The 24,990-nt window shown below is 41.3% G+C and overlaps 1 protein-coding gene and 1 long non-coding RNA gene across 10 annotated transcripts; both read left to right on the top strand.

Annotated features, from left to right (window-relative positions):
* The first annotated feature begins 4,064 nt into the window (after positions 1–4,064).
* On the top strand, positions 4,065–9,354 carry LOC110723253. 9 transcript variants are annotated; one of them, XR_002511699.1, is made up of 8 exons: positions 4,081–4,502; positions 4,610–4,690; positions 4,880–4,919; positions 5,236–5,387; positions 5,584–5,785; positions 5,895–5,957; positions 8,863–8,943; positions 9,180–9,354. It is a non-coding gene; the product is annotated as an uncharacterized LOC110723253 (long non-coding RNA). The 9 variants fall into 9 exon arrangements; XR_002511696.1 differs by having other exon boundaries at positions 4,067–4,502; positions 4,610–5,003; XR_002511695.1 differs by having other exon boundaries at positions 4,068–4,502; positions 4,880–5,387.
* A 13,876-nt stretch (positions 9,355–23,230) lies between these two features.
* LOC110723342 lies at positions 23,231–24,420 on the top strand. The gene is made up of 3 exons (XM_021902694.1): positions 23,231–23,854; positions 23,927–24,060; positions 24,168–24,420. The coding sequence occupies exons 1-3, from the start codon at positions 23,231–23,233 to the stop codon at positions 24,418–24,420; spliced, it is 1,011 nt and encodes a 336-aa protein (XP_021758386.1).
* The last annotated feature ends 570 nt before the right edge of the window (positions 24,421–24,990 follow it).

Below are 24,990 nucleotides of genomic sequence, written 5' to 3' on the forward strand. Positions count from 1 at the left end.
CTTGTGCGTGTGTGTGTACGTAGGCGCCATCGCAGCAACAGCCTCGCACAGCAGCACCATTCTAGGCCTTATGTGCGTGTGCGTGTGCTTATGCCTAAGGCCATCGTAAGCCATCGCAGCATCACAGCACCAAGCTTCGCATGCTTGTGCGTGTGGCTGGCAAGGCGATGCCCAGCATGCGTGGCTCGCTAGTAGCATGTCTGCTGGAAAGTGCGAAGGGGGCATTGCGTGTGCGTGTGCGATGAAGAGAGAGGCAAAGGCCAGCGCTAGCAGCTAGCAACGCCTAGTACTAGCACTAGCACGTAGCAGCAGCACAAGCATCGCCCAGCACAGCACGCATATGCTGGCTGGGGTGATGCGAGGCTTGCTGGCTGGTACTAGCTGGAAGCTCTAGCTGGCGTGCCTAGCTGGCTGCCAGCCCAGCAGCCCTCCTAGGCCAGTTTTGTGAGGGTGGGGACCAAGGGTTTGGAGCTTGCCTTGGGGAGCAAGGCAATGGTCCCCCCAAGGTTCATGGTCCTCACCTAACTCTCTCTCACCCCTTGACACTTGTTGCATTGTGATTGATTTGATTATTAATTTCATTTGGAATTAAATTAATTATCAAAATTATTCATTCTCCCACATTGGTTGGGAAATGAATATCAAGGGTTCATTTCCCTATAAATACCAAAGTTTGGGTATTTGGGAAAAAACAATCTTGAGTGGAATTAAAAGGCAACTCTTGATTTGAGTAAACCATGATTCGTAAAACTCATAGTTTTATTTGTCCGGGTCTCGACTAACCTTCGAGACTTAGGACGCTCGGGTCAGGTTCGAGGGTACGATCCCGTTGGAGACCTCGTATTTTCGGGTTTCAAGTAAGAGCTCATTGTCAAGCGAAGCACGCGTCAAAGGTATAATATTTTATCCTTAATTATGTTTTAATTATGTTTTGCTAGTTAATTGCATTTATTATGGGGGCAGGTCTTAGCGGGTTTCTTTCCGCGTAGTGTGGGTCACTACAAAACCCAACACCAAGCACCCCTAGTGATTCTATTTTGGAAGAATCAAGGGAGGAGGTTCAAATTGACGCGCTGGCCTTATTGACCTATCCAGTCAGGGGGATGATAGGCTAGAGAGTTCAAGCAATGACTCTGAGCCAAGTACCTTAAGCCACTTCTCTAACGATTCTGAAGAGAGACACTCTCGGCAGCATACAGCGAGAGAATCCCATTCAATAGAAAAAGGGGAAAACTGGGCGTAGTCGGCTGCAAGCCAAAGAGACATGTTTGCCCCTTATTACTGCCACGTTCTCAAAGGCAGGCGGACGGTAATGTCTGAAAAAATTGGTTGTTTAAGGGCTGACCATGTAAAGGGTTATGGTTACATACTCTGCGTGCCGGATGCCGAGGATACCGTAGTCTGGCCACAACGGGGCCATCTACAGGGACGAATGTTTTGGCTTCTATGAGGCGGCTATTAAGGCTGGCCTGAGATTTCCTCTACATCCGGCTGTGGAGAAAATTTTGGACAGATACCAGCTAGGTGTCTCGCAACTGGCCCAAAACTTTCGGTTCAACATCTTGGGCTATGTTACCGCTTGTGAAATGCATGAGATAGAGCCAAGTTTTGAAGCATTTGCTCATATGCACTACCTCAGCTAGACCCCGAAAACAAGCGAGACCGGCTGGTAACAGCTTTCTAGCCATATGGGTTATATGATGATTATGGGGAAGGAGAACAAATGGAAAGATTAGAGGAACACTTTCTACATCGTCTCTAACCCTGACAGAGTCCAAAACAAAAAGTTTAACAGGTGGAATAGGCACCCACCTTATCTAACAAGCGGATCTGATCTGCCGCCTGTTCCTCAAAGGGCAAGAGAAGAGATCCTAGACCGAGGGCTCTTCAAAGTGGGCATCCAGGCCAACCCTGAAATTGGGGTCTAAGAATTCATTCCCCAAAACTATATACCCAAGTATAACTAGTTATACGATGGGACATATCTAACCGCCTGTGGCCTTAGTGAACAGATGCCTAGAGGTAGTTGATCAGATATTCATGCGTCTTGTATGCCTTGGTTGATTTTGTGTCAACTAACTCTTTGATTCTTCTTTTGCAGCTACGGCTATGGAGAAAATCTTAGCATCAAAGAAAGCATTCGCCTATTACCGCGCATCCATTCTGGGGAAGCGGTCTACTAAAGAGTCGCCTGCCAAGCAGGCGGCCATGGTGAGCTACTTGAACGAATCTTTTTTATCTTCCTGTCGCCCGTCCCTTACTCAATGACTTTTGTTGCCGGGTGACTTAGCGAAACTTGCCTCCTCCAACCAGCCGGATCCTAAAATAAGGAAACAGACAGTTGAAGATGTATCCACCCCTGGGAGAGCAAGGAAACAAGCGGCCGAAAGCCTAGGAAGGAGTCTTCCCCCAAGCAGGGGAAGATCTGCAGCCACCCCTAGGAGCAGCCGAGGGCCATCCCCATCGAGGACAGGGAGACTGTTAAGGGAGTCAGCACCCTTAACCTGGAAGCCATCCTGGCTCTCTTGGCTGAGGTATACTTAGTAAAAAATTCTTTATTTGTTGTATATATAATTCCTGGTCGCATGTAACCAACATTTGTTTTTTAGCCGAATGTAGTCTATACTGCGAGTGTATGGTCTCCGTAAGCCCCTAAACGAAAAGAACAAAGAGGTAAAGGCTGCAAAGGCCCAGGCCGCCTCTGATTCTAATAAAGCTATGTTCCAGATTGCACAAAACAAAATTTTGACAATTGACATACTGTATTATCAGGCATCTGCCAATTTGCAGGTCAAGAAGGACTTAGAAACGGCAAAGAAGAGGATCTCAGAACTGGAGAAGTACGTATCGGACCTCAAGGCTGAGCTCGCGCCACTAAAGGAGGCGGACCAAAAAGCAGGCGGTCTTGTTCGCACTGTTTAGGTTCCTAACTAGGTTGGTTGAGTGATTATAAGGTAACCTCTGGGGTTAATCAGTCTCTGTCATTTGACTGAATAGAAGAGACAGTCGGCTGTGGCCGCACGTTGTTTCTCCATTTGCTAAGTTGGACTTAGCTTATTATCCAAATTGCTACCATATTTAGAACTTAGCTTATGCCAACTGTACTATCCTAAGAAATAGCAGGCGGTTTCTGACTTAGATTTTAACTGTCTACTGCTTTCTTGTAGTAAGCGGTACATTTATCTTTGTCTTATGCCAAACGACTGCTAGGTTGTCTTAGAGACATTCGTTAGGGTCGTTTGTTTTAGGTTTATAGAGCAATGTGCCACCCAAATGGGAGATGCTCTGTGCGACGAATTCACCTCGATGGATGTCGCCAAATGCCTGCTTATGTTTGGGACTTACGTATTTGTTTAATTTTATTAGGATCATCCGGCTATGGACCTTAAGTTGATAATCCGGCCATAAGCCTCATTAGGTTGTTCAGAAAAGAACATAGTGGCTAAGTTGTCTAGACTTAGCATTTTTACTCATGTTGGAGTAGGTGATTAAGATAAGACTGACTGTGTATTGCACAGGCGGCTTGTCCCACTGGGAAGGGACTTACAAAATACTGAGAAATAAATTTCTAATTTTATTGATATGCTTTCATGTACAAATAATTTACAAATCTCAGAAGTAGTACTTTTTCAAGTCGTCTACATTCCAAGTTCTGGCTAGCTGTCTGTCGTCTGGTGTTTCCAGGCGGTAGGTGCCGCCTCGAACTTCTTCATAGATTTGGTAGGGGCCATCCCAATTAGGAGTCAGCTTTCCCTGCTCGTTCGCCTTACCAATTGTTTCCGTTTTTCGTACCACAAAGTCCCCTACTTTTAGGGGGCGCTTGTGCACTCTTTTTTTTTGTAAGTTCTCGTCATTTTCAGACTGTAGATCTCATGAAGCAAGGCCACGTTGCCCCTGCATTCTGGAAGTGAGTCCAATTCTAGCCACATGGCCTCCCAGTTAGCCTCTTCGTCATAAAGCATGACTCGAAGAGTCGGCTCATAGTGCTCAATAGGCAAAACACACTAGTAGAAAAAATGAATTACGCAGCGCACTTTTCCCACCGGTTCTTGAAAACCGGTGGGAAAAGATATGGGCGGGATTGGGGAAAATACTTTTCCCACCGGTTCCTAATAAACCGGTGCGAAATCATATTTTCCCCACCGGTTCAAACCGGTTTGAAATTTAAAAAAAAAAACGGGCTGCGTGTTCTTCCTTTCTTTCTTCTTCTTTCTTTCTTTCCCCCTACTTTTCCATCTCCTGTTTTCCTCTCATTTTTGCCTTCTCTTCAACCGTCTCGAATTTCCCCTCCATTGAAGCAACACCTCCTTCTCTCTTCATTGAAGCAGCACCTCCTTCTCTCTCCATTGAAGTGATTTACAAGCTCTCTCACTCTATTGAAGCAGCACCTCAATCTCTCTCCATATCTCTGGCCTCCATGATTGCGAATGAACTCGTTGTGCTCTATATTCTCCATTGAAGCCAATTCTGAGCTTTCTCACCTCCATTGAAGCAGATTCGAGGTAAAATTTTTCTTGTGGTCTACTTAATCCCTCGAATTCATTCGCAATCTAGGGTTTGTCGTTGATTTGCTTTTAAATTTAGTAATTTTAGGGTTCTGGTAATCTAGGGTTTGTCATTGAAGCGCGCACGGCTCTACCTCCACCACAATGGCCTCCTTATCACGGCGGCAGGGCCTTATTTTTCTAGGGTTTATCGTCAATTCCCCCCTTTTTCTTTGATCTTTTTTGTTTGATATTTTTTTATTATTGAAGATTTCTTGTGTACTGTGTGTGTTAGTGTGTGATTGCTGTTTGTTTTTGTTTCTTTGAGATGTACTGGTACAACTGTTAGTGTGTGATGAAACTTATAATAAATTTTTTTTACTGCTCTTTCACAGCTAGCTGCTATTCTGCCATTGGCAATTGTACATACCCTAGGTAACCTCTTCACCAACATGAGTTTTGAGTTTTTTGAAAGAATTACATTGCGATGAGGGTTCAATGGTTGGGTATACGATTGAGGTTTGATTTATTGTTGGAATTTTTATGTCTTGCCTTGCTTGTTTGTTGTTAAATTATTAGTGATCAAATAGGTTGTTGTTATTTGCTTAAAGGCATGCTTATTGTTGGAGATTTCTATTTGTTTGGTGATGTGGCTGCTTCTTGACAGTTGAATTATTGGTGATAAGTTGTTGTAATACTCTTAAAGGCCTTCTGATGTGCTACTCTGTCATATTTGTCACATTTTATGCAGTTGCTTTTTCTGGATATTATGTCTTCGGTAAAAAATCTACTTCTAACATACTTAAGAGCTTCCTTCCTGTTAGTGGACCATCTTTGGCTCTAGATTGGGTTTTTGCACTCGCAGTCATCTTCATTCTTCTCCAGCTTTTCGCCATTGGCTTGGTAAGCTTAAGTTCCAATATTTCTAGTAAAATCATGGTGAATCCTTGATCATGAATTGGGTCGACCGTACGATAAATATTTTGGACGAGTTGACAAAAGTAGATAACCAACTGGTTGTTCCTTATAAAGTAATAGGGTAATAATAATCTTATTTTTGATGGATTGTGAATGTGATTCCATGGTTATAATAATGCAGACAGTACATTAAAGCTAATTGCTGGATGAGCTGAAGGATACTCTGGACATGTTGATGGGAAACATAGGGAAGCAAGGATGAACCATCCTAAAGGTGCTGTTGTCAATGACAGGGGAAACATATATGTTGCTGATACTGAATATGACTATTAGAGAAACTTTTGCCTATGCTGCCAGATTGCAGGGTGTCGGATATTGTTATGGTTCGTCCATTTTCTATCTCTTTTGTGTAAATAATTAACAACTAATAATGATACTTCAGAACTTATCGTAGTTGATGACTAATCTTCTGTTGTTCTGGATAATATGCAGAAATGTTGGCTGAGGTAAATAGGAGGGAAAAGGAGGCTGCTTCTACTTAAGGGTTTGAAGAAGGTAATACTACTATTTACTGGTATCACTGTGATGTTCTAGAATATATGATCAGTGCTTGATTGGACTGCATCTGTACCTTAGACCTTTGGTTAAATAAAAATGCATGGAAGCTGAGTAATGATGGTTGTAGGAGTTGTATGTAAATTTCCTTAAATTTCTCATATTAATGTTGAAGTTTAATTGGCTTCATAGTCACTGACTCGTTGTAGCTCAAAGTATTTGGGGCTTCTATGTAGGCACAAAAGCCTTGAACAAAACTCAATATGTTGTTCCTAATAGCCCCAAATCCGGAGAGATTGTTGCTTTTGTTACAATATTCACCATCTATAATTCTTCTAAAAAGAATGTTGAGAAGAGGTTATCTGGTTCAGTGACAATTGGGAATGCTTCGTACATGCAGTTGAAGAGGCCAATAGCTATCTTAGATTCATTTATTAACTTCATTCAGGCATGCATCTTCTGGATTTAAGTTATAGTAATAGTGATCATGAGTGCGTTCCATCTCAGTGTCTTGTAAAATTGGTTTAAAGCTGCTGATAATACACTTACAAATTTTAGTTGAAAACATTTGTTGCTCCTTGTATACATCATGCTTCCTCAGTCACTTCATAAAATTAAAGGTAGTTACATAAGCTAAATTTAAGGTGCTTCTTAAGCAGAATTATCCAAGATTGCTGTCTGTCTATCCTTAGTACCTTTTATGATGCCAATTGAATCATTGGTGTCATGAAGCAAGGATAAGGATATTGGTGTTGGCTTAGATTCTCAGTAGTCAGGACTTCACTATCATCTATCCAATATTTGGTTGGTTTGTAGCCTTATTTGATTTAAAGAGGAGGGGGGATTAAAGGTGATACTACTCCCTAAGATGATTTTCATTATAATCAGCCAGTTGCAATTGGCAAGATGGCTTAACAAAAACTAGCAGAGACACAACCTATTAATAACCACTAATATCAAAAGAACTATACCTATATCTGAAACTGTTTGCATTGCTCATTTGCTCCTAAAGTAGTCCATCTGAACACTCTAATGAAGTTAGTGGTCTGCATTCAGTTGAAGCCATAGCTTGTTCTGCTGCATTAACTGAGCTTTGTAACAACATTAAAAGAACAGATGTGGAATTGATTCAGGGCTATTATGGCAGGGACTGACTTCCCCGACCAAGCCCAGGCCACTTCTACGATGTACTCTCAATTCAATTATCTAGATTGCAAGTGTAAATATAATAAAAAGAACTAGTGAATAGCCCGGGCGTTGGCCCGAGTTGCTATTATTGCAGACATGTAATCGATAAATTTTTTTAAAGGCTTTTTAAAACTTAAATTGTCATAATTCAATATATAATAACTCTCCGTAACAATTTATAAAAACAACTTTCAAGTAACTTGTATGTAGAGTTTTGATCCGATTAATATATAGTTCAATGCTATATTAATAAAAGCTCTAACAACACCCTGTTTGGTGAAGTAGTGTTATAAATTATAACTTCAATGATTGAAGTAATTTTTGATCCGACGACCGATAGTGTTCATTACTGTAGTACTGAAAGGTCTATTATAGAATATTATTCTCGGCATTCTCGCTATTTGTGGTTAGCTGTTAATTAAGTTAGTTGTCAAAGTAAGTTGCATTGTTTGATATACAATATTGAAAAAATTAGTTATATGTTAAAGTACTACGTAGTATAAGTAATTCAAGCAACTTGTAGAGTTTTGATCCAATCAATAATAATTCATTACTATACTACAGAGTAATCCGATTATATATATATATATATATATATATATATATATATATATATATATATAAAATGTTTCCTAAAGTGATGATATATATATATATATCTCTTTCAATATTTATGTTATAGGTTTACTTATATTTTATGCGCTTATGGTCTTATCTATGCTTTTCTGGTGCATTCTCACCGTCTATCTGCTAGTACTAAACCAGATTGCAATGTAAACACACGAGTTGTAATTAATTAAGAACGATTGTAACGATAAGTTGTTTATAATTTGAGCTAAGCAGGAACTTGATTGAATGTGTCAAATGGATTACAAAACATGACTTGAGGCCATGAGTCTCCCAGTAGCTTGAGGCTACAACTCTCTGTGTTTTCCTTACAATTTTCTGAATGCCTTTTCCCTCCCCCCAGCCTTAGCTTAAGTACTACAATCTGTTGTCCCTTACATTCCCAAAAGAAATAAAACAAAAGTAACAAAAAGAGAGCCCAAAGTCTTCTTTCCTAATTAGTGAAATAGCTGCTTCCTTTGTTGTCTTGCTCAAAATGGGTTCTTCCAAAAAGTAGCCTTGTTTCTTGATTGTTGTTGCTTACTACCTCGTGTTGCTGCTGCCTGCACTTCTGTTGAATGGTTGCTTCCCCTCACAGATCAATGAGTATATCTCTATTATACTTCTCTCTTGTATACTTGTCAAAACTTGTTTTCAAAATGTGTTCTATGTTTCTGACATCAGTTGTATAAAGAGAGGCAGGAAAGGAAGAGGCATATTGCTTTGTTCCTCTCTATCTCTCATGTTAGGGCAGGGGATAATAATTTGCGGGAGAAATAGGGTTGGATAGAGGCATTTACTTTCTAGAGCAGCCATCGATATCATAACCTATATAAATACAATTGTATGTGTATCTCTAGGCCTTTTTTAGTGTATCTAATGTTGTTTGATGGTTTGATAAATGGTTTTTCTATATTCTTCTTTTCCTTTTCCCCTTCTTTTTTCTTTTGTATGGAAGAATTTTTTTTAGTTATTGACGTTGAGTTTTCCAGCATACAGAAGGTATTACTTATTAGTACGTAGATCACCCTGATGCCCAAAAGAAAACCTTAATGTGGTTTTGTTTCAATTTTTCAACAAGTAGATTATGTGATATTTTGATCTTATTCAGGTTGTTGCAGTTACAGAGGATAAAGGAACTGCTGGAGCTCTTCGTGCCATTTCACGTTACTTGACTGCCAGCGACATTTTGGTAAGCATCCTATATACTGCTTATTGGAACAGTACTATAAATTTAATTGTATTCCAGTAGTCATTAGTCTTGTGACAGTCTTTTGCTGCAGTCTGAGATCTACATTAGTTTTCTGTTGAAATGACTAATACCCTATTGTTATATTGTGTATGGTTTTTTTGTTAGTATAATATTGTTTCCCTATGCTGTTGAAATTTATGATTATATAACTTGAATGTTTTACTTTTTGATGACAGGCATTGAGCATAGTTTCAGCAATGTGTTGTTGTTGCAGCAATGTGTATCCTCGTGGTTCGGGCTATAATTGTTCAAATCGCTTTGTATTTGTGTGTGACCTTGTATTTTAGTTTTTTTGGACGAAAATTGTAATATTACGGCTTTTTTTAATGAAAATATGTAACTTTATATATATGTTAGTGTTTATATATCAATTTAAGTGAAAAAATAAATAAAATTTTGAATTTTTTGGGCATTTTTAGCACCGGTTTTTACTTAGAACCGGTGCTAAAAAATTTTTTTTGGAGACTTTTAGCACCGGTTCTTAGTAAAAACCGGTGCGAAAAGTGCAAATTTGCCACCGGTTCTCCTAAAGAACTGGTGCGAAAAGTCATTTTTCCCACCGATTTTGAACCGGTGCGAAATCTATGGGGTTTTAGCACCCCCCAAATCCGGACCGGTTCACCCCCCAAATCCGGACCGGTTCAAAACCGGTGCGAAATGGGGGGTTTGAACCGATGGGGAATTCGTATTTTCACCTAGTGACAACTTCAGCACCATAAGTCATGAGAAATGAAGCTTAACCGGTTGCCCCTTTTTCACTCATCCTGATGGCCCACAGAACATGTGGTAGCTCGTTAGCCCATAGGCCGCCAACTCTTTCAATTTTGTTTTTGACGCCATCAGAGACTAACTTGTTGAAGGCTTCAACCTAGCCGTTTGCTTGGGGACGACCGACTGATGCAAAACAGTGAGAGATCCCTTGGTCTCCCGACCATTTCTTGAGAGCAGGCGTCTCAATGAGGACCATTGTCAAAGACCATAGACATGGATACCCCATACCGAGTGATGACATTTTTCCAGATGAAGGAGATAACATCTTTTGTTTAAATGCCTTTGACTACCTCCGCCTCTACCCACTTGGTGAAGTAGTCGACAACAACAAAAATTGTTCTCCGTCCGCCTGTAGCAGGCGTATACGGACCCAGAATGTTCATGCCCTATTTGACAAATGGTACTAGGCTATGGATAGCCTTCAGGTTAGTGGCTAGACGATAAATGAGCTTGCCAAATCCTTAACACTTGTCAATAGGGTAGGCTAGAAGTAGCCTTGCCACCTGGCTCTCTTTGCTAGGGTCCTCCTGCCTATGTGGGAGGCGCAGAAGACCGAGTGCAAGTCTTGTAGGACTTCTCGTCCCTTCTCTAGGGTAACACATTTCAAAAAAGGTTGGAGATAGCCTTTTTTGAGAAGCTCTCCATTGTGGATTTCAAAATTGGCCGCACGTTTTTTCATTGCGACCATACCTGGGTGGGTATCCAGCAAGGTGCCATCTGTTAAGTAATCTCGGATGACATCCATCCAGGTTGAGCTTTGATCTAGGATTCCAATGGGTTCCTCTTCGATGCTCCTCTTTTCCATCACTTCCCCGAAAACTGACCTATCTGTGTCACAAGAGGCGGATAAAGCCAATTTGAAGAGAGCATCCGCCTGGTTATTCTCAGACCTTGGCACCTGACTTAGATGAAATTCCTCAAGCGTCATAGCCTCTTCTTTGACTTCTTTTAAATAGTTTATCAAATCCGGATGCGTGGCTTCATAGTCACCATGGTATTGGTTAACAATCAATTGTGAATCAGAACAGACGTAAACTTTCTTTGCCCCAGCCGCCATACACATGTGGATGCCGGCTAATAGGGCTTCAAACTCTGCCTCGTTATTTAAGGCTTGGAACTTGAAACGTAGTGCGTACTCATACTTGTCTCCTTTAGGTGACTGACATATGACACCTGCACCACAACCGTTCAGGGTGGAGCTCCCGTCCACATATACCTTCCAAAGTTGTTCAAGGTTTTCTGGATCAGTCGGCCTAGTCATTTTCAACAATGAAGTTGGCAAACGCCTGCCTCTTCATTGCCTTCCTTGGCTCAAAATTTATTTCAAGGCTTTGGATCTCAATCGCCCATTTGATCATTCGGCCGGATGATTCCATGATTGTTAGTGGTCGCTTGATTGGCTGGTCAGTGTAGACCACAAACGGATGCGCCAAGAAGTGAGGTTTTAACTTCTTAATTGCCATGAAGAGGGCCAGGCCAAAATTTTCAACCATAGGATACCGTAACTCAGCATTCCTCAAGACATGGCTGATGAAATATACCGGGAGCTGGCAGCCGTCCCTTTCAGCAAGGAGAACGGCACTGAGAGCATGATTAGAGATGGCCAAGTATATAACACTTCCCTTGGAAGAGGGCTAACGAGCCTTGGCAAAGAATGCAAGTGTTCCTTCAACTTTTGGAAAGCCGCCTCCGCATCCGGCCCCCATTCAAACATAGTCTTCTTCTTGATTGCTTGGAAGAAATAGAGACACTTGTCGCGGGACCGACTGAAGAATCTCCCCAATGCCGCCAGGCAACCTTTTAAATTTTGAACTTCTTTTATAGTGCGGGGTGACTTCATGCCTATGACCGCCTGTATTTTTTCTGGGCTTGCCTCTATCCCCCTTTGATCAATCAGAAATCTGAGGAACGTCCCAAACTCAACACCAAAAACACACTTCTTAGGATTGAGCATAACCTGGTGCCGCCATAGTGTGGCGAATGTTTCTCGAAGATCTATAAGATGGTCCATTTGAAGTTTGGATTTGACTATCATATCATCAATATACGCCTCCACATTCCTTCCAATTTGATTAATGAAGACTGTATTAATCATTCTTTGGAAGGTAGCATGCAGGCGCATTCTTCGAACCAAACATCATCATAGTATAGCATAATAACCCCTAATCAGTGTCGAATGTCGTCTTCTCTTGATCTTTCTTCCACAAGGGTATCTGATGAAAACCTAAATAGGTGTCCATAAGGCTCATCAAGGCATGGCAGACTGTAGAGTCGACCAGACTGTCGATCTTTGGGAGAGGATAGCTATCCTTTGGACATGCCTTGTTCAAGTCTGTGTAATCTACACACATGCGCCAAGTACCATTCGGCTTCTTTACAAGCACAATATTGGCAACACAATCAGGGAAATAGCATTGCCGAATGAACAAAGCATTTTACAATTTTTTCACCTCAGCGGATGTTGCCTGGCTTCGTTCTTCACCATGGTTCCGTTCTTTTTCCTTACCGGCTTCTTTTTAGGATCCACAGCAAGCATGTGGATGGCTAGATCTGTGCTGATGCCTGGCATCTCGTCCACCTCAAAGGCAAAGATGTCTTTGAATTCTTTTGACAAGTTGTGCAAGTCTTCACCAAGTTTAGCAAAAGCAGTCGTCCCCAACTTGATAGTTCTTTCCAGACGAGAGTCATCTAGAACAATGTCCATGTGCTCACCAGTCGGCTGGGGACGGAGATCATCTGGCCGTTCACCGGTCAATGATTGCTATTGCTTGTCTTTTTTCTCGGCCACCATTTGGTTAGCCTTTCTCTTCTTTCCGGCTGTTGTGGCAGCAGGCACAGCTCCCTAAGCTTGGCCAATGCAAGGTCAGTAGTTTCTCCACTAGGGCTGGATGAGACCATAGTGGGTTTGACATCGGAGAGATAACACTCCCCTGCCATCTTTTGGTCTCCCCGAAGGGAGCCAACTGTTCCATCACCCGTCTCAAACTTGAGGAGCATAAGTGAAGGAATGATAACAGCCTTGGATTCATTCAGGGTAGGATGCCCCAAAGTCATGTTATAGGCCGTCAGCTCTTCAACAACTAAGAACCGGACAACCATGTGGCGTCCTTCCCCTTTTTCGCCTAGACGAATGGGTAGGTCTATTCGACCAACTAGATGTACCACACCACCCCCAAATCCCACTAAGGGATGAGAGACATGGTACATGCTTTCGAGCTTGTACCTAAGCTTGGCCAGTCACTTGTGACTGATGAGATCAGACGAACTCCCAATGTCAAGAGAATTCGGTCAGCTCTTTGGTTGGCTACTTTGCATTCGATGACAATAGGGTTATCATGCGGCCTCCTAACTTTTCCCCTATCATCCTCTGTAATTAAAACTTCGGGGAAGGAGTCTTTGGACGTCTGCCCCTCGTCGACTGAATTGACGTCGATCCGTCTGATGTAGTCCTTGTTACCTCGGATCGTTGGGCCGCCTCCAGCAAATCCGCCTGCCATTGTGTAGATCGGAGTTTCATTAGTGTCCGAACAATAAGTAGAGTGAGTCTTCTTCATATACGACTGCCCAGGGTAGTTTTCAGGGTAACCTTGGACCTCAAAATATAAGATGTGAGAACTCCTTTATCAGCCAGACGGTCCAACAGCCGCTTGAGACTAAAGCATTCGTTGGTGCCATGGCCAATATCCTCATGGTAGTGGCAATATTTATTTTTGTTCCAATTTTTGGCGGAACCTTTTATAGCAGCCGACTTCTCAGTTGAGACCTGGTATTTAATCTCCATGAGGATGGAGTGACAGTCCTTATTGAATTCGTACTTAGGGGAGTACGTTTTCATTTCTTTCTTTTTCTTCTGGGATGGCTGTTCAGAAGTATTAGCCACCCTGACTTCTTTTCTTTTCTCTTCTTCTTTCTTAGCCGGCTGTAATGACCGAATCTCACTTTTTTCAGACCTCTTTAACTCAAATTGTTTGCTGATGTTGGAGAGCTCGGTCACGTGTATATAGGCGTCGGCCTCCATTAGCGCCTCTTGGAGGGTAGCAACCCTCTTCCTGACAAGGTCAAACTTGAAGGCTGACCCGTCCTTCAGACCCTTGAAAAAGTCTGTATAGGGCACCTCATCAGATAGTCCTTGAATCTGAATTCTCATCATATTGAACTGCCTAATATACGAGCGTAGCCCTTCCTTCTCACCCTTTTGTATAGCTCCCAAGTCAAGACTTGTTTTCTTTGCACGGATATTCATTGAGAAGTTCGACGCAAACAAGTATGCAAGCGTCTTGAAGTTATTTATGCATCTGGATGGCAGGTTGCCGAGCCATTGCTGGGCGACGCCCTTCAATTTGGCCGGGAAGCATCTACACCATACGAAATCATCCAACCCTGTAAGATACATAAGATTGGTGTATGCAGTCAGGTGGTCTTCTGGGTTGGTGGTACCATCATAGGCACCTACCAACACATTTTTCACCATGGCTGGCTGTGCGGCCTCGGTTATCTCCTTGGAGAACGCAGAAGGTTGTTCTCCAAGTCTTAGCAGTCGAAACTGCCAGCCCAAGGGTTGGACATTGTGTGCCGCCTGCCTCCCAAAGAGGGTAGGTTGCATGTAAGGTTGTACATACGGAATGTATGCCTATTGAAGAACATACGGGGCCGCATGGTACATATCAGGACCGGAATGTGCGGACATGCCCCCTGTCTGGTTCTCATGGTTGGATTGAGAATTCCTCATTGAGGTATTTTGAAAGCTGTCCTGTAGGTTCGATGTTGAAGCCGACTCCGTCAGTGTATATTCTTCTTTCTGCTGGATTAACATCCGAGCATCAGAATATGTTTTCTTTTAAACATCCAGCTGTACATGCCGGTTGGCTTTCCTCTTCCCCGGCTCAGGGAACCAAAGTCTGGCCAAATTTAACAAGGGCCTATTTTCTTCCCTTGGTTCAGGGTAGGGAATGGCCTCTCGGTCTCTGATCGGCTTATTCTTCCTAAAATGGGAGGGATTTTTGGCCGACTATTCCTTGGTGGAGACAACCGTCCGTTTATTGGTCAGTTCCTTAATTTCCCCTTTGAAACTTGTCATGAGACTCATGAGCTCATTTCTGGTGATAAGGATGGAGCCTTCGGCGACCTGGGGTTGACCAGCCGGCTGGCCGACTATTTCACTAGGGCCTGCCTGTTCATCATTCCGTTCCCTCCATTCAATGGGACCGATACGTCTGGTTCTTGGGGACCCATCAGGGGCCGTGTGTTTGTCGACTTCATAGTCGTCATCTGTATCCTGGTTCGAATAGACCTGGACGTCGGCCATAGGCGGTTTCTTAATAAGAGGCGGTACAGGTTCCTGTGAAGCCATCGTAAAAGTACTCTCCCCACAGACGGCGCCAAATGTTTTAGGGATTTTTGGATGTCTTACATGAGAGCTACAACACCAAGACTTACCTCTGGATGCCTGTATTTGTAAAGCAACGGAGACTCCTGTGGGTGGGAGTTCCGCCTCCAACGATCATGTTAGAACGTGTTCGGATATTAAAAAGTGCGGAATGTAAAGGGGATCAGGCTCCTCTTAGGAGAGAAGTGATCATCTAGTTTCTGAGATAACCTCGAAATCCGAGCCTTAGCTCTCAAGTAGTGCAATTAAAGCTGGAGTTAATGCTCAGCAATTAATGTACACCTGTGTTTTGTAATTTCTTAATAATGTTCCTTAGAAGGAATATCTCCCTTTGATAGGGTCTTAAAGTGTGTGCCTAGTACTAGATTTTCAGAAACATAGGACTGACTGGGCTTGCCTAGGTAGTTGGGCCATTAAAGGCCACTTGCCTAGTTGGCAATCTGCCTGCCACGTGTTGTGGCCTGATTGGTCCACCTTGGATCTTTCACGAGGTGACACGTGGCGGGCTCCGGTTAGTCCACATGGATGACACGTGGTAGAGCTCCATTGGTCCACGTGGCGGGGAAAAATCCCCTCATCAATATGTTTCACGGGATTATACATTTTCAAATGTGACTGGATAAATAGGTTTATAATGATAATGATACCACCAAAAGAGCTAAGACCGTTGACTCGAATAAAACTACTAGTGGCATTCTCGTCTTGGCCACATTAACATCAAACGCATCAAGAAACTTCTTCATGAAGGGATTCTTGATTCATCCGACTTAGAGTCGTTTGAAAACTACGAAAGATGCTTACTTGGCAAGACGATGAAACAACTGTTCTCCAAGTTGGGAGAAAAGGCTAGTAACTTAGGTTTTATACACACGGATGTATGTGGACCAATGAGCACGACCACAAGAAATGGTTATCGCTATTTTATCACATTCACGGACGACTATAGTAGATATGGCTATGTAAAACTTATGTCGCACAAATTTGATTCCTTTGAGAAATTTAAAGAATTAAGAGTAAAAAGGACAATCAGCTTGACAAGAAAATCAAAGCCCTTCGATCGGATCGAGGTGGCGAGTATTTAAGCTATGAATTCGACGACCATTTGAAAGAACATGGTATTCTCTCATAATTGACACCTCCCGGAACTCCACAATGGAATGGAGTGTCCGATAGGAGAAATCTAACTCTGTTAGACATGGTTCGATCAATGATTGTTCTTAGTGATCTTCCTATCCCTTTTTGGGAACACGCACTTCTAACCGCGGCACTTACACTGAACTGCACTCCGTCAAAAGCTTTCAAAAAGACTCCAAATGAATTATGGACGAAGAAACCTCCACAGTTGTTTTTTCTTACGATTTGGGGTTGCGAAGCATATATTAAAGGACTCATGTCTGACAAGCTTGCACCAAAATTTGAAAAATGTTTCTTTGTGGGATATCCAAAAGAAACAAAAGGGTATTACTTCTACAACCAATCTGAGAACTAAGTATTAGTTTCTCGAGATGGTGTCTTTTTGGAAAAAGGACCATCATTCCAAAATGACAAGTGGGAGGAAAATCGAACTTGATGAAGTTCGAGAAGGTGAGAAACAAAGTCAACCTAAGAAAACTGACAATCAAAGGGATTTGGAAGCAGCTGTTGAAAATGGTTAGGGTCAAACCGACAATGTGTAAAGTTAAAATGACAATGCAAATGTTCAATCCACTACCCTGCGTAGGTCGCAATGGCCAAAATCTCAACCAGACAGATACCTCGGTGATGTCTTAACCGAGAATCAAGACATCCTAGTTATGGATGAAGGTGAGCCAGCGACATACAAATAAGCTATGACGAGCCCCGACTCTGCAAAATGGCAAGAAGCCATGAAATCCGATGTGGACTCCATGTTTGAAAATAAAGTCTGGGACTTGGTTGATTTGCCTGAAGGTCGTACACCTATTGGTTGCAAATAGATTTTTAAGTTGAAAACCGACAAAGATGGAGTTGTATATTTATACAAAGCTAGACTGGTGACAAAAGGATACAGGAAAATTTACGGGGTTGATTATGATGAAATCTTTTTGCTAGTCGCCATGCTTAAATCCGTCTGGACTATCCTAGCAATCGCCACGTATTATGATTATGAGATATGGAAAATGGAAGTCAAAACCACCTTCCTCAATGGAATTTTAGAAGAAACTATGTACATGACACAACCGGAAGGTTTTGTTGATCCAAACAATGCTGGGAAGATATGCAAGCTTAAGAAGTCCATTTATTGATTGAAGAAGGCAAGCAGAAGTAGGAATTTGCGTTTCGATGAAGCCATTAGCAAGTTTGGTTTTATCAAGAATCCAAATGAGTCTTGTTTTTACAAAAAGATCAGTGGGAGCACTACGTGAAAAAGGTCTTTGGCACCGGTTCAAACCCCCCTTTTCGCACCGGTTTTGAACCGTTCCAAATTTGAGGGATGCTAAATCTCTGAAGATTTCGCACTGGTTCAAAACTGGTGGCTATTTAAAGATTTAGCACCAGTTAACCAGTGCAAAATACCCTCTTTGGCACCAGTTAAACGGTGCTAATTACCCATGGCGCGCTTTTTTATTTTTTGGTTTTAGCTAGAATTAGCACCCGTTAACCGGTGCCTATTACACCTTAAAAAAAAAAAGTTGCGACTTTTTCCCACAATTTGAAGGAAGCAGACAATGCAATGAAACAAAACACCAAAATCCTTAAGAAAAAAAAACACCAAATCGTATCATACATTAATCACACACACACACACACACACACACACATATATGAAACCGAAAAAACCAAGAAATCCAGATCGAAAAATCCAAAAAAAAACCCAAAAAAAAATCCAAAAAAAACCTAATAATCTAAGAAACCCAGAAAAACCATAAAAACCCGAAAAAACCCCACAAAACCCAGAAATTTTGAACCCAGAAAAACCCAAAAAAACCAAAAAATGTCGAACCCAGAACCCAAAATCCAAGAAACTTTGAACCAAAAAAACCCAAAAAAAATATGATTTTCTAAGAATTGACGGAGAGAACATGAATAATGAACGGAAAAAACCCAGAATCAAGGCAATTTAACATAAATAATTGAACCAAAACGCAAAACTAAAGAAACTAGAAACCCTAACCTCAAATTTTTGATTTCTAATAATTAACAGAGAGAAGAACTGCGGTTGGTGATTGCATGAACGGCGGGGGCTGATGGTTGCATGAACGGCGGTGGCGATGGTTTCGAAACGTCGAATAATGTTTCGAAAATGAGGAAAAAATGAGGAAGAGAGAACTGATGAGGAAGAAGAAGATGAGAGATCTGAGAACAAGAGAACGAGAGATGAGAGATGAGAGAGAATGAGAGATGATAGAGAATATGAGAGAGGCGGATTATGAGAGAGAGAGGGGCTGAGGGAGTATAAAAGAGAATATAAGGATTTTTTGGCACCGGTTAACCAGTGCCTTTTCTTATTTTTTTTTTAGGTTTTCATTTTTTAAAATAAAGGCATCGGTTAACGGGTGCCAACACATTTTTGCCCACCGGTTTTTAAGAAGCGGTGTGATTCCTTAGTGCGCATTTAATTTTTTCTACTAGTGGAGTGACATCGTATTCCTTGTCTTATATATCGATGGCATATTGCTCATTGGAAACATCATCCCAATGCTGGAGTCCATAAAAACTTGGCTTGGAAAGTGTTTCTCAATGAAGGACTTGGGAGAGGCACAATACATATTAGGTATTAAGATCTATAGGGATAGATCTAAGAGGATGATTGTATTAGGCCAAACTACTTATATCAATAAGCTACTGGCATAATTCAATAAGGTGGAAGCCAAGAGAGGCCACCTACCCATGTCTCATGGCATAACTCTCAGAAAAAAACAGTGTCTAAAGACACTTGATGAGCGAGCGAGAATGAGTCAGATTCCATATGCTTCACTTATTGGATCGATCATGTAAGCCATGATATGTACAAGGCTGGATGTATCGTATGCCTTGAGGTCTTCGAGCCGATACCAAAAAGACCCATGAGAAGCGCATTGGACTGCAACCAAGAATATCCTAAAGTACCTAAAAAGGAACAAGGGTAAATTTCTGGTCTATGATGTGAGTAAGGATTTGGTTGTTGAAAGTTATACCGACGTAAGGTTCCAGACTAATAGAGACGACTTCAATCGCAATCAGAATACATGTCCTATCTTAATGAAGGAGCGTTCAGTAGGAAGAGTGCTAAGCAAAGCACGACTGCAGATTCTACAACTGAAGCCGAATACTTAGAAACTTCTGAGGCAGCTTAGGAGGTAATTTTGATTCGTAATTTCTTTGGTGAACTTGGTGTTGTACCCTCAATAAAGGGACCAATAGACCTCTATTGTGATAATAGTGGGGCTATTGCTCAGGCCAGAGAGCCAAGGGAGCATCAGAAAGTCAAACATGTCATGAGGCTATTTTACATGATAAGGGAATGGAAGTCCGAGGGTGAAATCAGAATTTAGAGGATTTGAATGGAAGACAATGTAGCCGATCCACCCACTAAACCTTTGCCTTAATTGAAACACAACAAGCATGTAGAGGCAATGGGAACAAGGAATATTGGAGATTGGCTTAGATTTCCCTGTATGTGTGTTTTAATTACGTTGTGGAGATCTTAATGTAAAACATTAAGTTAAACCATTCATTTATGGAGTAATTTAATTTTTCTGTAAATTATTATTCCATTTCTATTTAATTGTAGTTTAGAATTAAATAATAATTCCATTCGATTTGTGAATATTCAAATAGGGTATCAATACAATGTCTTGGATAAAGAAACACCTATTAAGTGAACGTTGAATATCATATCAAAATTATCCCTAATCAAGGTCATTTGAAAGTTGGACGACAAATGACCACGTGAGATTAGTGTGTATTATGATTTAATAGCACCGTTTCTTGTGCTACAAGGACAAGAATGTCACAAACCATTTGCACATGTATTGGTTTGGAACTATACCGGATCGACCTATATATGAGAATACTTTAAGAGATTTAACAATCATCATAAGTATATTACTCATTATGGCTATCAGAACCTCTTTCTATAACCATGAGCATTGTAATTTCTCTTGTTTCAGTACTAGTCCGTTTTGATGTTATCAAACGTCTGTCGTACAAGTGGATTATAAAGGCAACACTCGGGCGGGTTGGGCCTCTTAGTAAGGGAAGCTAACAACTAGGAATGTCCCCTTATTGTTAGTGGGGAACATGTCTTTGTTGTTTACAAGGCCTCTTGAAGAGCGAGACTGTGAAAATGCATGACCGTGCTCAGATGGATTTTAGAAATCATCTGCCTATCGACAGTCAAACATAGAAATCGAGAAGCACTTTTGGACGCAATAAGGATGACTTATAATCTTACCTTATAATTCACAAAGAGACATTAAATGACATAGGAAACAGGCTATACACAATCAGCACAATTGTCCAGGAAGACAAGTGGGAGATTGAAAGGAATGGTGTCCTTCGGACAAGTGTATTATTCCAATAGAGGATTCGGAATTAATTAGGAAAGCTAATTATTCAGTGAGGTCAAGTGATCGGAATGCCTAGCTGGAGGCTGCTTACAATCAATAATATTAATGTATAATTAATATTACAGCTTGCTCTTGACTGAACCCTTCGGATCACACCAAATTGTGTAACCAAACCAAAGCGACGAATTAATCTGAACGATTAAATGAGTTGATAGAGATTTTACGAACTAAGATGTCAGATTCCGAGCTTAAAGCGTCAAAGCTGAGCATCAAAAGTCGAGTCTAATTTAGGAATCGACTAGAGCGAAAAATCATTCAAACAATAAGTCAACGTGCATGATAGTCCTAACGTCGATATGGCCTAGCCAATTGAGGGCTAGGTGGGCTAGCATAGTTAGCCGAGCACCTTGCCGCTAGGCAGTGCTTGGCTGCAAGCCTAGCATGCATGCGGGCTGTCACGCCCAACAACCCTACTGGTAAGGCGTGGCATCATACCCAAGCGTGCATGCGGGCTGTCACACCCAGCAACTCGCGCGCCATGCACAAGCCACTAACACTGAGCTTGGTGCGTAGCAGCAACAGCGCCCAGCAAATAGCAGCCCTCATATGCGTGGATCGCTGGTGCGAGCTGATGCGGAAAGGCCTAGCTAAGCAGACCCTACCAAAGGACTAGGTGCCAGCATGGCTACCTCGGTGCCCAAGGCGGGCAGCCAGCTGGCCGCCTCCCATTGCACCGGTTTGTGAGGGGTAGTTTGCTTAGGGAGCAAGGGGAAACTTTTCCTCCCCCTTATGGTCCGCAGCTGTATCCTTGCTCACTTTATGTCACTTGTCGTTTGATGATTAACTTGCCATTTTAATTTGATTTAGAATTACATTAATTCTTTCCTTTGGCATTTTACCAACTATCCCACATTGAAAGACGATGGGAAATCTTGGGGACATTTCCCTATAAATACCAATCATTGGGTATTGGGATTTTCACTTGAGTTGGTGAACTCTAAGGGATCTCCAAAATCGAGAAAACCTTAGTTCGTAACTCTAAGTTATTTTTGGTCTAGCCTCATCTAAGCTACGAGGTAAGGACTAGTTCCGGTTCGCTGAGTGAGGATGTGAATAGTCAGTGGTTTCGCAGAGCTTGAAACTTTCAAGTCCGAGCTCATTGAGTGAGTAAAGCCCGCGTCTAGGGTTAGTTTCCTTCTATCTCCCTTCTTTTTATGTGTTCGCGTTTTGTTTATTTGCATGCTTTTGTTTATGTTGTAATTATTATGCATGCGATTCGGTCATTGGGTTTTATTTCCGCGCGGTGTCGGACACCGCAAAACCCAACATTTTGGTCATATAAGTAAAGACTTGCAGCATTTTAAATTGGGTCAATGATTTTTAAATGTGTGGATGATTTTTAAGAAGTATGTTTACAAATTTTATATGATTTGTGAGTGTAAGACACTGATTGGGCTGCGGAATTCAAGATGCAGTTTCCTACGTTAATTGTTGTCGTCTGAAACTACTGGGGTTGCGAAATTCGAGTTGGAAAACCGGGATTTTGGCAATTTTTAGACGTAGACGGCTGTAGAATCGTCGGTAGGTTCACCCTAACAAACCTTTGTTTGTGGGCACGGATTTCACCGACCTTCATATTTTTATATGCTTGCTTCACTATAAATTTTTTTTTTTTTTAAAAAAAGGTTAAAATTTATTTATTTTAAAGATACTATTGATTTTGGGAAAAAACCTTTATCAGTGTTAATTATCGTTTATATGAGTTACCGTTTTGTTTTGAGTTACTATATTTTATCCTTAAATCTTGTGGTGATATTTTTACGTTGTTTTATTTACATGCTTGATCTATATTATAATCATGTTTCCAAGTTTTATTTTTCCCTCGAGCTTATCAGGTAATTATTTTTGAGTTGATGTTCCCACATATTGTTAAGTTTTATGCTTGTGTCTAAGGTTTTTTGTACTTAGTTTTTTAATTCTATAAGTACTGGGAGAACAGTTAGTTAGTCCCCACTGATTGTGGAACCTTAATGTTATTTACAGGTGAAGAGTAGTTTCTGTTGAGTCTAGGTTGAGAGCAGAGTGTTTAGTTTACTTATTAGCAGTTTTATAGGCTTGCCTTTGTTATATTTGGACCTTCTCCTTTGGGATAATCAGATTTGAGGTTGTTTCCCTCGTTGGAAGTGTTTAATGTTCATTTGGGAATTCTTTCACTTTATTTTACTTATCTCATTTATTTAATCATTTTCTTTATTTCTTCTTGGTAACCTTTAGAGTGACTTTTCCGTCTCGACGTTATTTTCACTAACGTCTTGCCTTATGTTTTAGACAGGATGTTACAGTCGGTATCAAAGCGAAACATTCTAAAACTCTCATTGAGTTGCTACAGTTTTCTACAAAATCTGTAGTTCTAGTGATCTAAAAGTTTAACATATTAGGCTTCAAGAAGTTTATCAATGAGTAATTTGGGTAGGAAGAAACCAAGGGTATATTTTTTTTGTTACTTATATGTTTATTCTTGAAGTGTTTTATGAGCTAACCTGTCTTTTCTTTTTGTAGAATGCATCCACGAATTAGTCCTAAGAAGATTGATGCACGACGCAGACGAAAGGCAATTGAGGATGCCATTTTAGCATTGTCAAATCTAACTGTTGCTCCTCCGCTTAATCAAGGGCAATTAGACTTTGACCGTTTTGATCATCACAGACCACCTATCTATGAAGGAACCGCTGACCCAATGGTTCTAGAAAGTTGGCTTAGAGAGATGGAAAAGTTTTTCACTGCAACTAACTGTCCTCCGCAAGAGAGGGTGACAATCGGTTCCTATTATTTGAAAATGGAAGCCGATAGCTGGTGGAGTACAGTTCGTGAAGAGTGCATGGCAGTGCCTTGTTTTGGGTGGAAAAAATTTCCTACCAAGCTAAAGGAAATATTTTATCCTGATGAGCTTCGTTGGCAAAAGCAAGAAGATAAGTTCACTAAGTTGTCCCGTTTTTCCACCATTATTTTGCCTTCAAAATCTAAGAGGGTAAAACAGTACATCAAGAAGATGGATCCTAAGGTTAGGACCATTGTCCTAAGTTCTGGCGCAAGTTCATTTCAGGGTGCCTATGAGATTGCACTTAGAATCCATGCCTCCATCCGAGAAAAGGAAGCTGCAAGGAGCGTGAATGCGAAGAAGCCGGTTGGTACTTTCACTCAATCCCCGACTAAGAAGCCAAAGATTGACTCTAGTACTTGAGGAAACTATCATCAGGGATCAGGTTCTATTTCGAGTTTCAAATCGAGTTCCAACTGTAAGTGTCGTACATGTGAAAAAGACTATCATCTAGGAAAGTATTGTGACGGATCTACAATTGTCGATCTGTTACAATTGGAAGGTGGTGGGTCGTAAGTCCTTCAAGTGTCCTAAGAACCCAAATGCTGCTTATCTTTCTGCTGTTAAACCTGCTAGTCCTTCTGCTCCTGTAAAAAACTGCATTTATGTGATGACACAGGGCTGAAGCAGACATGCAACCGGATGTGATCTCAGGTACATTCTTTGTTAATTCTGTACCTGCTTATGTGTTGTTTGATACTGGAGCTACTGTGTCTTTCATTGCATGTGATTTTGTTCTAAAAGCTAATTTGACTACTAGATCACTTGTAAAGTCTTTAATATCTCTCCCTTCCAGAGAGAATTTTCCGTGCCATAATGAGTTTAAAGATGAGCATATCGATATCTTGGGAACTAAGCTTCTTGCTAATTAGAAAGAGTTTCCAATGATCAAGTTTGATGTGATTCTCGTGCAGGATTGGTTGTTTAAACATCATGCAACCATCCATTTTCGCAATCAAAAGATGACGCTTTGTGGCCCCACAGGAAACCGAATCTTCTATTTCAGTGTCATGGTGAAGATATGTGTGAAGGTTATTTCTGCTCTAAAAATGAGAAAGAAGCGACAAAAGGATAATGAGGTCTTCTTATGTGTAGTAAAAGACCAATCTCTGGAAGAAAAGCTCGAGAGTATTCCAATTGTTCGAGAGTGTCCGGATATGTATCATGATGAATTGCCGGGTATTCCTCCAGAAAGAGACGTTGAGTTCAGTGTCGATTCAGTTCCTGGTACTGCTCCCATGTCAAAGGCTTCGTATAGAATGACGCCTCCTAAATTGCAAGAGTTGATTGGCAAAGGCTTTATTAGGCCGAGTGTCTCTCCTTGGGGTCCTCTTTTCTTGTTCGTCTAGAAGAAATATGGTAGTATGAGGCTATGTATAGACTACCGTGATTGAATAAGGTGACTATTAAGAACAAGTATCCTTTACCAAGAATTGAAGACT

Source organism: Chenopodium quinoa, unplaced genomic scaffold (genome assembly GCF_001683475.1).
Source record: "Chenopodium quinoa cultivar QQ74 unplaced genomic scaffold, ASM168347v1, whole genome shotgun sequence".
In the NCBI taxonomy this organism is placed as follows: domain Eukaryota; kingdom Viridiplantae; phylum Streptophyta; class Magnoliopsida; order Caryophyllales; family Amaranthaceae; genus Chenopodium; species Chenopodium quinoa.

Excerpts from the sequence above, each read along its gene's own strand:
- LOC110723342 (XM_021902694.1), top strand. The coding sequence starts at position 23,231 with ATGCATCCACGAATTAGTCCTAAGAAGATTGATGCACGACGCAGACGA. Across the intron at positions 23,855-23,926 it reads GCGTGAATGCGAAGAAGCCG|GGATCAGGTTCTATTTCGAG; the intron begins GTTGGTACTTTC and ends AACTATCATCAG. Across the intron at positions 24,061-24,167 it reads CAATTGGAAGGTGGTGGGTC|GGCTGAAGCAGACATGCAAC; the intron begins GTAAGTCCTTCA and ends GTGATGACACAG.